The sequence below is a fragment of the Ziziphus jujuba genome, chromosome 8 (assembly GCF_031755915.1).
Source record: "Ziziphus jujuba cultivar Dongzao chromosome 8, ASM3175591v1".
Taxonomy (NCBI): domain Eukaryota; kingdom Viridiplantae; phylum Streptophyta; class Magnoliopsida; order Rosales; family Rhamnaceae; genus Ziziphus; species Ziziphus jujuba.
In genome coordinates, this window is record NC_083386.1 from 11,303,932 (window position 1) to 11,318,576 (window position 14,645).

Genomic DNA, 14,645 nt, shown 5'->3' on the forward strand with positions numbered 1-14,645 from the left:
ATGTTTATTTAGGAAAAGATAGCTTGGTCACACAATATAATACCATACATTCAAAAAAGAAAGTCATACATATGGAAATTATATAATTACAATTTCATATATTATCATCTGTCTGGTCACTTATGAAGAATAGAATATTCCTTTACAAAAATTCTTATTTCTTTTTCCAAGGGGCAAAAAAAAAAAAGAAAAAGAAAAAAGAATAATAAAAAATAATAAAAACCTTGTTACTTTTTATCTGTTAAAACAGTCGGCTAGACTATCGCGCCGGCTAACATAGTCAGAACTACATAACCAATCCTCACTCTCCAAGCCGCACATCCCTAAAACTCTCAAAACGGCGTAACTCTTGGCTCCCACTTACTCCTTTATCCATTTTTTTACGAAAAAACCATAAATAAAATAAAATAAAGACCGACCGTCTCTTGTAGTCACACACATCTCAAATCCCAAACGCCACTGAACGTCGTTATGCTGAGTAGCCAATCAGATTTCGTTACGTGTCATTTAGATAAGAGCGTTAGTGCCACGCTAACAACGACAACGCGGTTTTGCCGTTAAAAACCTTCTCCCTAACTTTTATAATCCAACTGTCTCCAATTTTCTCTGCCTTCAAAACCCCTTTCCCAATGGAAAATTTGACCTCTCTCATATAAATTAAGAAAATAATAAAAAAAACATTTTTATAAAAAATTAAAAAAAAAAAGAAAAAGAAAAAAAAAGTTTCTTGGGGTTCTGTCCAACTTTTTTCCAAGAAAGTCCTGGTTTCTTCGTTTTCTTGTCTCCCAAACACCACCCTTATCTCTTTTTTCTCTCTTATTCTATTAGGATGATTTTTCTTTTCGCAAAGAAGACTTCTTGAAAATTCATCCGATAATTCTTTTTTTTTTTTCAATTGCAAATTCTGGTTCCGGTGGTTTGTGGAATCCGAACCTCCGGATCTTTTTTTTTGAACGATTTTTCTTCGATTATGTCTTCTCACTGGTGCTACAGATGCAGTCGATTCGTTAGGGTTTCGAACGACGAAGCCGTGGTCTGCCCAGACTGCGACAGTGGATTCGTGGAGGAGATCGACAACCCTCCTCGAGCCGTGCACGTGGACTCGCGGAGGAGGAGATTCCCTGCGGCCGCCATGTATATGATCGGAGCTCACCGCGGCGGTTCCAATTCAGATCGGAACAACTCAGGTCCCGGACTCAGAAGGACTCGGAGGAACGGCGGCGACCGTTCTCCTTTCAACCCAGTGATCGTGCTTCGCGGATCGTCGTCGGATGGAGCTAACGGCGATGGCGGTTCAGAGGGACGTGGGTTCGAGCTCTATTACGACGACGGTGCTGGATCGGGTTTGAGACCTTTGCCGCCGAGCATGTCGGAGTTTCTATTGGGGTCTGGATTCGACCGGCTTTTAGAGCAGCTTTCTCAGATCGAAATCAACGGTATCGGACGGTGCGAGCAGCCACCGGCATCCAAAGCTGCGATCGAGTCGATGCCGACGATCGAGATCGACGATTCTCACGTCTCGAATGAACCGCACTGCGCCGTGTGCAAAGAAGCTTTCGAATTGGGAACCGAAGCTCGAGAAATGCCCTGTAAGCACATATACCATTCCGATTGTATCCTTCCATGGCTGTCTCTTCACAATTCCTGCCCTGTTTGTCGCCACGAGTTGCCCGCTGATACCCAGAACAGCTCCGAGTCGGAAAATGGTCAGTCTTTGCTTTCCAACGAAGATGAAAACGTGGGTTTGACAATTTGGAGGCTACCTGGGGGTGGATTCGCTGTGGGAAGGTTCTCTGGGGGAAGAAGAGGGGGTGAGCGTGAGCTTCCTGTTGTTTACACGGAGATGGATGGTGGGTTTAACAGTGGCGGTGTTCCGAGAAGGATTTCGTGGTCGTCGAGAGGTAGAAGAGGGAGAGACAGAGGTGGGTTGAGAAGGGTTTTTCGAAATTTCCTTGCTTGCTTTGGTGGGATGGGTTCTTCTTCGGCGTCTAGCTCTGCCTCATCTTCGGACACTCGGAGCCGAAGGTCAACAACAACTAGAACAACGCCGGCGAGGAGGGCTACATCGTTGTCAAATTTGGATGCGACCACGATACCTCGGACGCGCAGAACATGGTCTATGGATGTCAACAGTGGTATTGTAAGATGGTGAATGAATGGCGGTTCAACAAGGTGTAGCTATTAGACGATGTACATAGTGAAAAACCAACGCAAAAAAGGGCCTTCAAAAGATTCAAAATTTGCAGTTCATAGAGGGCCTTTTGATATGTCTTTAAAAGGGCTTTTTTACTATCAAATGAAAACGGGGAAGATTGCTAGTGATATATGCAGCCTCTTATTTAGTGAAGTTTCCTACGAGAAAAAAAAAAAAAAATGAGGAACAAGAAGAAGAAGCAGCAATTCAGTAGTTGCAGGACAATCCTTCAACGGGGCGATGAGAGTTGTGTCTTTCTGAGATCAAGAAGGTACACCACCACCTCATGTGCCAGAGTGCCTTTCAACTTTCATGGATTCGATTAGAATTGCTGCTTTTAAATCTTTTTTTTTTTTTTTTTTTTTTTTGGCCTTCAATTATTTGTAATTTCTAGTGAGGTTTTATGTTTGTTTTTCTGTGTTACTTCTATCTGTTATTAATTTTCCAAAAAAAAAAAAATTTATCACATTTATTAAGCGTATACGTGTGTTGCATGAGATGTTTCTGGCTTGATTCATTTTCAATTAAAATTTGTTTGAATTGCTGTTATTGACAATAATATGCAGTTTTCACATTTTGTATCGGTTTTCGATCCATTAAAACCTGTTCTGGCAAGGTATTGGTGCATTTTAGTTTGCCGGTGCAAGAAGATTGACGAGGTCTCCCATCCAAGTTAAACTTGGAAAATAAATCCAGTGCAAAATCTCTCTCAGAACAGGCAATATGGAGTTGTAAATGCACCCAAATGGTTTGTGGTTTACTAAGTTTTGTCTTTGTTAGCATTTGATTGAAGTGCAATTGGGGGATTTAGAATTAAGGAAATAGAGAGCTAGTAAAACATCAAATAGGGGAAAAGAAGCGAAAGAAGGGATGGTCAGGTTATAGACCTGTAAAGATGGGATGTAACCATTGGAAATATCAAATTTAGGGGCTTTACTAGGAACTGCTTATTCTATCGAGTCTTAGTTTTGCCCTGCTTCTTAATGGGATTGCTGGTATAAAACGTGGGTAAGATTGGGTCAAACATAGTTTGGAGATTGCGCGAGTATCTGTTGAGTAGGAGATCTGAAAATGGAAGGATTGAGGATGGAATATCTCAGAAATTTGTATGTCTGGGAGTTGTACGAGAGTGGACCTCTAGATTTCTATTGACCAAACCGAGTAGCTCATTGCATGTTAGGAGACCAAACCGGTGCTCTACTAGCTATAACAACATATAAGAAGCTGCCATTTTGTGATTTTACTTATCAGGTTCAGAAGCTGACTTATAGTATATAGATTCTTTGGGGTGTGAGAAGCTATAAACTGAACCTTATTCTGGTTGAAAACATTTTTTTCTTTGGTTAAATGTTTGAAAACTATTTCCAATTTTTGTAACTCCCATCTTAGCGGAATTGAATTTTTGTTAGTTTATAAGCAATTGGCGGCCTAGAAAACCAACATATAGCAAGGTAGTCGGAGTTGTCATAGAACAAAATAATTGCACGTGCAAGGTGTGTACTGTTAGTATTAGGTAAAATTTTATTGGTTCATCTTTTTCTTCTATAGTTTCCAAACTTTCACATGTTACGTGATTGGAAGCAGATAAATATCTTTGAAAGGATATGGGGAATAGGGATTTGATTCGATCCTTTTCATGCTAATGTGGTTAGCAGCTTATGGGAAAGGATACATTTATTTATTTATTTATATGCCAGATGTTCTTTGACAGACAATAGATCCTGGAAATTCAATGGTTGGTTGCCATTTCGTATTGAGAGTGATAGATGCCACAATTTCCCAACAATGTTGTAGTCCATCACTTTGATGTCAACATCACATTTGTCTACAGAAGGGTAAAAAAGAGATTGGAGAGTTTTCTTTGACATTTTGTGCTGTGAGGAGATGGGGATGTCACAGCCAATAATTATTTTTATTTCTTTGGGGGGGGGGGGGGGGGGGGGGGGGGGTGGAAAAAAAAAAAGAAGAAAAAGAGGAAGAAGCATGGAATTATTGATAGAGGTTGGTTGCAGGCAGAAAGAGAACTATTTGGCCTTTTGCTTCAAATGTTAGGTTGACTGGAATTTAACAGTTTCAGTGCTTATGCTGTATTATTTTTCTTCTCTGTTTGGGGAAAAGAGTTGGGTTTTGCATAATTTGATGGTTGCTATTTGTGTATTCCGCCTTAAGTATTAAACTCTTTTGAATGCCAAAGGTGATGATTTTTAGCTGGCTTTTTAATATGTTTGATGGCTGTTGTTCTGCGCTTGACTGGCTGTTCAAGTCAATGTTTGGAATCTAGAGTGGATTTGCTTTTTACATGAAATTCTTTTAACAAATTCTTCTTCCACTTCTTTATCGCCTAATATTTATGCAGAGCAATTTATTCTATGATTTATGTTATGACTGGAAAATTTGGCCATTTTGGGGATTAAATCTTTTATGTAGAAGGAAAAAGATAGTCATTATGAGATCCTCGTAATTATTTTGAATTTTTATTTTTGACTTAATTATGTTGGATTCTTATGTGTAAAAATAGTTGCAATACCACCGAAAATAGGATATTAAGGTTGCCTCCAGGCTCCAGCAAATAATCAAATGATGTTTTAGTTCTTTGGTAGCTTATGCCTCATAACCATCATTCTTCAATTGGTTATCGGTTTACCTCTATTTTGTGCAATGGATGTTTCTAAAAATACATGGTAACTGATGGATTAAATTGTAGCAAAAGGATAATGGGTGTCCTTTTACCCAAAAAAAAAGGAGGATGGGTGTAGATACAATTTTTTTGGTTGTTTAAAGAATGACCACCACGTAAGAAAACACGAACCCACGTGCCTTCTCATCCGTGTCTAACATTCCCTATTCCCAATTCTGGCCCAGCTGTGGGCTTGTGGAGCTGGCTAGGTCATGTCGGACCTTGGTCATCACTATCCATTCTAATCAGTCGTAGTCATAATTTCATTTTACATTAAATGTAGTCTTTTCAACTAAAGCTCGTCTTTGTGAGTTCTAAAAATCAATAAAATTTTGTAATTATCATTGTTAATAGTTGTTGATTTTTGAAAAGACAAGAGCACACTTTATTTTAAAATTTAGTCAAGACTGCAGAATGATACCTAACACGAGAACCTATTATTATTATCTTACAGTATTTTTAATAGTAAATTACATTTTGCTATTGGTATTCTGAATTTGATATTGATATGCCCTTGTTAATACTAAATGTCAGTGTCAAATTTTGACATTACTTCTTTAATGGCATATGGCAAATATATAATTTATATAATCACATTATTTTATTTTATCTATCAAAAAGTGTTTTGGTTGGATTTCAATACTTTAACAATTAAAAAACTTAAGAATTCTACTATTTAATTGTGTAGATCCTACTGATTTTATTATCATGGGGTCTATTATAAAAAAATATCAATTATATTTTTGGTGCCAAATTGATTAAAAAAAAAAAAAAAGCAATTGATATTTTTTGCAACATTTTATAGGACATAAAGAGAATAATTATGCTGTTTTTTGTCATTTTAGTGAGAAAATTCAATGCCATTGAAGATCCTCTTATATAAAATCCATAGGATTAAAGTTCAGAATAGGCAGGGTTTTTGGGGATTTTCATCGAAGAATCCAAGGTTGGCCAAAGAAAGTTAGACAAGTAGCCTAGAATGAAGAACGACGCATTGACTGATTCCATGGTATATACCATAAATTATGATGATGTGGATATATAAATGAATTCCAACTTAAATAACTTTGGGCACACCAAATTCAAATACAAATTCAGAATATTTTAATTTTTCAAAAACAGTCAACCAATTCCTTTCCATCATATGTTGCTTTTTTATAGGAGAAAACATATATACATATGTACATATATATATATATATATATATATAAATATTTTCGGAAAACACAAAAGCAGAATGACCTTAACCATATGTGCTGTCTGAGACTTCCAACATATGCATTGTTGGAGCATTTACTAATTTTTAGATGGAGATAAAAGTTTTGCTGATGCTTGCTTCCAGTTTTATTTATATTTATATATTTCCATTTCTAGGATAGTGAGTCTAGAAAGTGGTAATTTTTTTGTGGTTCAAGACATGAATGAATATGTAATGGTCATGTAAATTAACAGGGTTAATCTTTAAACATTTTGTCCTATATTGATCCATTTCAATAATTTAAATTTCAATGAAATAGATTGGCTGTATATAACCTCTGAGAAATGCCACTGGTGTTTCCCTTTCCTTCCTAGATAAATTCACCAACATTTCCTTTTCATATATAAAGGTGACAATGCCAATTTCGTTAACATTTTTCTTTCATCAAGTAAAATCTTAATTTAATCACGTTAATCAGTACTGGTTAAGTGAGTCATCATTTCTTTCTTTTTCTTTTTTTTCCATTTTTTTTTCATTTCATTAATATTTAAAAGATAGAAACGACATGGAAAATAATTTGATGGTAAATGATGAAGGTTACTAATTTAACAACTAAGTGTTATGGCAACCAATGAGAGACCAACACCAAGACAAATTTGAAAGAACAATTGGTGCATAGAGTTAATGTAGCAATGTTGAAGGGAAAACTCTTTATTGGTTAATATGTTTGCTCTATATGTATATATATATATATATATATATATTTTTGGTATTGCATGTTTCTTTGAATAGTCAATTAATAATTAATAAGCAAGCAATAAGTCAACAGTTGACCAAATTTTTTCTTTGAAAGTAACATATAAAATTGTTCTTGGAAAACATAATAACAGAGTTGAAACTTGCTCCTTATTGTATTTATTCATTTATTTGACTTGAACGAGAAAGGTCATTCAATTCTATACTTTTATGTAAAATGAGTTGGTGTAAATTCTATTATAACTCTTTTATTATTATTTGTATCACAGTGTAATTGACCTTCCTTTTTTTTCTTTGGCTGTTGTTTCTACATACAATAAGGTCCATACTTTCTATTTAAAATGTGACAAACATTGGCTCATTTGATTATTGTTTTCAGCTTTTACATTAAATCAGAGCAAAGGGTGTGAATCTCTTATTGCACATGCACTTCCCTAACATATTGGCATCATTGTACCCACAGTTGTTTTGGAGAAAGTTTCCACCATGAATCCTTCAAGCTCAAGCTGCTCAATAAATATATATAATAATGAATTACATTTAACATATATAAATATGAACATAAATTATCTATGGTCTCCCTTGGACAACTTATATTTGACACTATCATCATGAGTTGCTCTAATTACAAGCAAAATAAACATTTAGTGCTCAGCATAAATTGCCAAATAAAGCTCTAATACCTATAAAATTTTCAAGAGTCAATGAATTTATATATATATATATATATGCTATATATTTTTTGTGTCGTTATTTTATATATATATATGCTGATTTTTTTCAGTCAAATCCACTTGAGTTAGGTGGTTGGATAATGAGGATACATAATCTCACCCTTAATTTAATGTAATAAAATAAGTATATGATAGTGGAGAGACGGACATGCTACACCAAAATTATTGGCCATATGTTTGTCATATGGCTTAGCTGTGAGTAGTACTTTGTATGGTTAAAGTAATCATTGAGCTAGGTTTTATAGTTTCTGGACTATAATAGAGAAAATAGGCAATGTACATGTATATATAAATATATGTATGTATATACATATATATATAGATATGTCTCTCTCAGACTGACTGGGTTTAGACAGAAAACAGTTCTAGATAGCTAGTCTTTGTGGGGCATGTTTATATATTCGTAATTGATTAAAGCGTGTGGAGGATTGCTGCTCAGAATCAATTAAACCAAACAAATTATCAAACTTTGATGGTGAAATCACACCCAATTTCTTTTGTTTTTTTTTTATTTTTTATATATTGTACTTTGACTCTCCAAACTCATTGTTTAAAAGCTAATTATATACACAGGCACACACAAACACACACACACACCAACCAAATCCAAGAGGACGTATTCATTTTTGTTAGGGGAATCAATATAAGAACTTACCAGTCTCATATAAATATACAAGGTCGGTTTCTTTCTTATGAAGATGACACGGTCCCTAAATATATGAAAGACAACAAAAATCACCAAACCTAATTGGAGTATTGTCTAGAAAAAAAGAAGAAATTTTAGCTTTTCAACTTTTCCAACTCAACTGGTCCATACTCTTTTTTGGGTTTTTGTCATTATATCAGAATTTTCAAACCCTCAAAAACAAAAATAACTACTTTTGTTGGGTAATGGATTGATAATTTAGAAGGTCTTTTTTTCTTGTTTCAATGTAGCTGTGGGTAAACAAAAAATGAACGATTAGGATGACCAATTGATGGTTCACCAAGTGACACATGTGGCTGGACATGCATGGGTGAAAAGGTCTTAGACTGAATGAGATAGTATAACACACGGTTACTTTTTGATTTCGAACGCATCGATTTCTAGCTAGCTGTATGTTCTTTATACTTAATTGTATATGTCTTTTACGCAGGGAACGAGTTTCATAATTGTGGATTGAAAGAATGGTCAATTGGTCATGAATGTTGAATGTGAAATATTCCAGCAAAAACAAAAATGTTGGATGTGAAATGTTATAGGTAAAGGATTATACATGTGAAATGTTTAGATGAAAAATATGATTGCAAATTTATAATTGGTAGACGTAACCGAACCGAAATCACCTTAGACTTAATATATATGTATATATATATACATATATTATAAAAATTGTCACTTTGAAAATCTAAAAACTAGCTACTTCTTCTCTTTTATATATTTCCGAAAAAATCACAATTTCTACCTGTAACGCCTAATGCCTTTCATTTTCGAAATATTATAAATTGATTCAAATATGTTAAAATTAACAGAAACTGGGAAAAAGAAATCACGCAACCTTGAAATTACACTTCAGTATATTGTAATTTTTTATTCATTTTTTGCAATTAAATTCATTAAAATAGATTAATAAACTAAAAAAAAAACTTTTAACCAAAATAAAATATAAGAACTCACCATTTAATCCAACCAAACAGCATATTTTTTTAAATAAAATTTTAGTTTTCCCAAAAAGTTACATTATTTTGTAAAAATTACTTGATCACTTTTCTTTTAGATCTTTATTTATTTTTTTAAATTTTGAATCCCTATAATATGAATAGACTATTATTTTTTATTTTTGAAAAATTATATTGAAATTTTGTAATACTTTACTAATTTATAAAAAATAAATAATTCTCCCGAATAGATTATTATTTGAAAAATAATAGTTTTTTTTTTAATTTATTGATTATATATAATTAATTAATAATTATCATATCAATAATAATCTTAACGGGGCATGACAAATAACAAAAGTACTATCTATGTGTATGTATATAGGAACTATGGTAGCATGGAAGCTTGGTGACGGACAATTAATGACCAAAAATTCATTAATTACTCTGAAGACTTTGAAATTCTAAAAGTTGACAAATACGTAATGAACGTTTTTTTAATAATTCAGCAAAACTTGAGCAAAAATAAAATAAAGGACTTTTCTTCCAAAAAAAATAAAAATGATAATGATAATCAAAAGATGAAACGTATATATTTGTTTTGGTAGTAAAATTCCAGCACAGAAAATGGGTAAAATCCCAGCTAAGTTTTTACTGAATAGAGAGATTTAAATCTTCTTTTTTTTTTTTTTTTTTTCTTTAAACTTCTACGATTAACCATGTACACAATATCAAAGTAACCTGAAAAGGCGTCTTTAGTGGTCGAATGGAATATATGTGAGCAAAGCATCGGCTGCTTAGTTCCCAAATAACAGGGAATAAAGATTTAGCCTAAAAGGTGTTTGAAAAGCTGTCATCTATTCATGGTTCATTATCACCGATTAATTATATTACAAAAATTAATTGTCAATTAGTCAATTATTTGTTGATGATGATAATGGTTACAGATTGAAGACGTAGATAAATCATTAATTGTTTATTTGATAATTGATAAAATCAAAAGTCAAGACTTAAATAAATGAGTTTTACATCTTCATGTATGTCTTGCAGATTTTGATGGGTGCATGGAAGCTGTCTTTTTTCTGATTGCAGTTTTCTTTCAATTAATATACCTTCCACACACAATATTGAAAAATTCAACCTAACTCCCTTTTCCTAGGCTCTATTTCAAAATAAATAAATGGTGGGCTCTATGCCACAGTACTTTTGGTAGAGTAATGGTACTACAATATTTATCAATTTTGTGTGTGTGTGTGTGTGTGTGTGTGTGTGTGTGTATATACATATATATATATATATCACATTTGTGAAAACTAAAGCAAATTCACATGAAATTAAAATGAATTAAGAGATGAAATCATGTCCATGTAATTTAATTTTCCCAGTTTCTTCTAGTTAATTAATTTTCTCCATTGTTGTACGATCTCTAATAGTGGTGGACAGAAAGAATGGCACAAAAGGAGAAGAATATATATATATATATATGTAGCTTTCATGCATGAACCATTTTTTTTTCTTGTGACAAATAGAAAAAAGATGGGAAGGCCTGGAAGCTGAATCTCTCTCTCCCTTTCTTGGCTTTTTTTTTTTTTTTTTTCACTAATTGATGAATTCGAAGCTTAATGAAAGAGCAAAGAAGAATTTTCCAATGCAATTAAGCACAGCATTAGCACTTAAATTTGGCCATAAGGTGACGAACAAGCACAAAAAACTATACTTCTTTACACCTAACACTAAAAGAATGCTTGCTGTATTGTTAACCCAAGGAAAATCTATACTTCTTTACACCTAACACTATAAGAATGCTTGCTGTATTGTTAACCCGAGGTAAAAGCAAGCATCAATATTTAAGCAAATCAATGTCTCACTTATTAATATCTAATTTGGTTTATTTTGTACACCACCGCAGGACCAATGCTTTGATAAATTTGAATTTTTATTATTATTATTATTCTTTTTTTTTTTTTCTTTTTTTGTAACTTTCCATCAGGAAAGAGTGCCGTGAAATATAATGCAATTTGAATTGCTAGCTTGTCCATAAAGTACAAAAATAAAGACTCCTATTGTTTTGTATAATATGTAAATTATTTAATTGAAGGTTTGAAGGTGACAATACTTAATCTTGTGGGCCCCTTTTATGTGCAAAAAGATATGCCAGTTTCTAAAGGAAAAACCCAATTATAGTACTTTTATAAATCAACATCCTCTTACACGGTCTAATAACAAAATTACAAAATAATATTATCAAAATTATTTATTTATATATATATATATACAATAAAGAAAACTACTTATGCAATCACACAATTATTCAATTTTTATTTTTTATTTTTTAATATTGAAAGTGGGTAATTCGAACAGATTGAAAAGGAAAAACAGCCGTTTTTATCACTGAAAAAAAACAATTTATTCATTTTATCATGAGATAAATATTGACATTAATATTTAAAAAAAAAAAATTGATCCAGGCAAACGGACGTATGTGCACCTTTGATGCATGTAATTAGACATTCTCACAGATTTAAAACAGCCTAGTATTTGAGAAACCAATTGAGTGCTTTCCTCCAACAGAGCCACCCGCACGCAGCCCATGACACACACAACATAATCACACAAAACTGGCAAAATCTCTATATTTTTTTCCCTCTGATTTTCCCACTTCTCAAACATCCCTCAAACTCAACAAAGCGAAAAAACCCATTTTATCTGTTTCATTTCACAACATCTCCATAATAATAACCATGACCACAACAACAGCAACAACAACAACAACTTTCCTTCCTCTCCTCCAAATCACCACAACTTTTTTCTTATTCTTCTTCCTCCAATGTCTTCCTTCTTTCATCTCTGCAACTCAAACTCTGTTTTTGCCTTTGAAAACCCAAACACTTCCAGCTCCAAGACCTTCTTCAAACAAGCTCTCTTTCCACCACAACGTTACCTTGACTGTCTCTCTTTCGGTCGGCTCTCCCCCACAGAATGTTACCATGGTCCTCGACACAGGGAGCGAGCTCTCTTGGCTCCACTGCAAGAAATCCCCAAACCTCCTCTCCATTTTCAACCCTCTTGCTTCTTCTTCGTACTCTGCCATCCCCTGTTCTTCCCCTGTTTGCAGGACCCGGACCAAGGATTTTTCCATACCTGCTTCCTGCGACGCGAAAAAGCTCTGCCATGCTACTCTCTCATATGCTGACGCTTCCACCATTGAAGGCAACCTTGCATCCGATACTTTCCTAGTCGGGTCGGATCGACGACCCGGAACAATTTTCGGATGCATGGATTCCGGGTACAGTTCCAACTCCGCTGAAGATTCCAAGACCACCGGGTTAATGGGTATGAATCGTGGGTCGTTGTCGTTTATTACCCAAATGGGTTTTCCTCAATTCTCGTATTGCATATCGGGTTCTGATTCTACCGGGGTTTTGCTTTTCGGGTCCGCGAGTTTTTCTTGGCTTCGGGCTTTGAGCTACACGCCATTGATCAAAATCTCGACCCCATTACCGTATTTCGACCGGGTGGCTTATACGGTCCAGCTCGAAGGGATCAAAGTTTCGAGCAAAGTGTTGTCTCTCCCGAAATCCATTTTCGAACCGGACCATACCGGGGCGGGTCAAACCATGGTTGATTCGGGTACCCAGTTCACGTTCCTTCTGGGACCGGTTTACACTGCTTTGAAGAACGAGTTCATGCAACAAACGAAAGGGTTGCTTAAAGTTCTCGACGACCCAAATTTCGTTTTCCAAGGAGCTATGGATTTGTGTTTCCAAATTCTGACGACGCCTAGGCCGAATTTCGCCGGTTTGCCGAAGGTGAGCTTGATGTTTCGGGGAGCCGAGATGAGCGTATCGGGCGAAAGGTTGATGTATCGGGTACCCGGGATGGTGAAGGGGAGGGATTCTGTGTACTGCTTCACATTTGGGAACTCGGATTTGTTGGGTATAGAAGCGTTTGTGATTGGTCATCATCATCAGCAAAACGTGTGGATGGAGTTTGATCTGGTGAGATCCAGGGTAGGATTTGCAGAGGTCAGATGTGATTTAGCAAGTCAACGACTAGGTTTGGGGATCTAAAAACGCAAAACAACCTTATTGGATCATGGTCCCACATTGTCCTTATCAATGGGGCCCACATTAAATGAAGGCGAAAAAAAAAAAAAACAAACGGTTGGGCCTACTGATCTAACTGTGTGGTGGTGGTGTAGGCAAATAGAAATGCTACTGCAAGGGAAAAAAATAAAATAAAAAAGTCAAGTTGTACTTTCTCTTCTTTTCCCATCTCTCTCTCTCTCTCTCTCTCTCTCTGTGTAAATTAAAAATTTTCTATTTGTATCTGAGATTCTCCGAATCTCTCTGCAAGTGTTGGTGGGATGTTGAAGAAGCTGACAGACATTGTGTTTGGATTTGATCATGATGATGGTGTAGATCAGCGGCTGATAGGGCTTTGGTGTTTATGATGTGGGTGTGGAATTGTATGTAGGGAAGCAAATGGAGATTATACGGAGGTTTTTCTGAGTATTAAGTGTGAATATGTCAGAAGGCCAGCCTGGTAATCAGATGGCTGAATAGTTTACAAAAATCAATCAAATCATTATGTGCCGTAGCTTGTCAGGATTATTCAATATATGTCATCAGACATACGTCAAATTAAGATTCTTTTTCTTTTTCATTTTTTTATATTATATTTATGTTTTGGGTGTCAATTTCTTCTTAATTTGATTTCACATCCAAGTTGAAGGTAGTCTTCCCCAACGATTTTCTGATGCAATACCCATACCCATACCCATGTCATTTGATTGAGCATGATATTGTCAAATTTTGACATGTCATTTTTCAACGGAAATTGCTAAATTTTGATAATGTGAAAATTAGCATTGAACTTCACATTGTAATTTTGTTCCCGTAATAATAAAATATGTAGTTTCATATCGGTTTTTCTATTAAATATCATATTTTTGTTTTTGGTTGCTAAAAAATGACCTCATTATAATCTAATAAAATTTTGGATATATTTTATTCAGATTTGTTAAATTTTATTATAATTATATTTAAAATTTATATTTTAAAAATTATTATTAAATTCTTTGTAATTTTTTATATCCATAAAAACATATTCATATATCAATTAAGTATAAAAAATGTTAAAAATAATATTTTATAATTGAATAATATTATAAAAATATAATTTTCATCTTTATCTATTAAATTTAATTAAAAAAAAAAACTTACAAATAGGAGGTTAGAATGTAAAATCAAAGTATAGTTAAGATAAAATCGAAAAAGTTTAAATGAATTTTTTTAAATTTTTTTTAATTTATTAGTATTATTTTTAGCATTTACGGGAGCCAATGCTAGAATTTATAATTAGTATTAACATTTTAAAAATGAAAATGCCAAAATAATATTTAAGATGGTTTTATATTGTAAAGTTACAATTTAAAATAATATTTGA

At 34.0% G+C, this 14,645-nt stretch overlaps 2 protein-coding genes across 2 annotated transcripts; both read left to right on the forward strand.

The window, feature by feature from the left end:
- Window positions 1-625: 625 nt before the first annotated feature.
- LOC107413417 (probable E3 ubiquitin-protein ligase RHC2A) lies at window positions 626-4,127 on the forward strand. The gene has a single exon (XM_016021363.4). The coding sequence runs from the start codon at window positions 971-973 to the stop codon at window positions 2,150-2,152; it is 1,182 nt and encodes a 393-aa protein (XP_015876849.2). The 5' UTR covers window positions 626-970; the 3' UTR covers window positions 2,153-4,127.
- Window positions 4,128-11,686: 7,559 nt separating this feature from the next.
- LOC107413401 (aspartic proteinase PCS1) lies at window positions 11,687-13,862 on the forward strand. The gene has a single exon (XM_016021340.4). It carries the CDS (start codon window positions 11,939-11,941, stop codon window positions 13,265-13,267), a length of 1,329 nt encoding a protein of 442 aa, XP_015876826.3. The 5' UTR covers window positions 11,687-11,938; the 3' UTR covers window positions 13,268-13,862.
- Window positions 13,863-14,645: the final 783 nt, after the last annotated feature.

Bases quoted from the DNA above. Each gene is read 5' to 3' on its own strand.
- LOC107413417 (XM_016021363.4), top strand. From the start codon at position 971: ATGTCTTCTCACTGGTGCTACAGATGCAGTCGATTCGTTAGGGTTTCG.
- LOC107413401 (XM_016021340.4), top strand. From the start codon at position 11,939: ATGACCACAACAACAGCAACAACAACAACAACTTTCCTTCCTCTCCTC.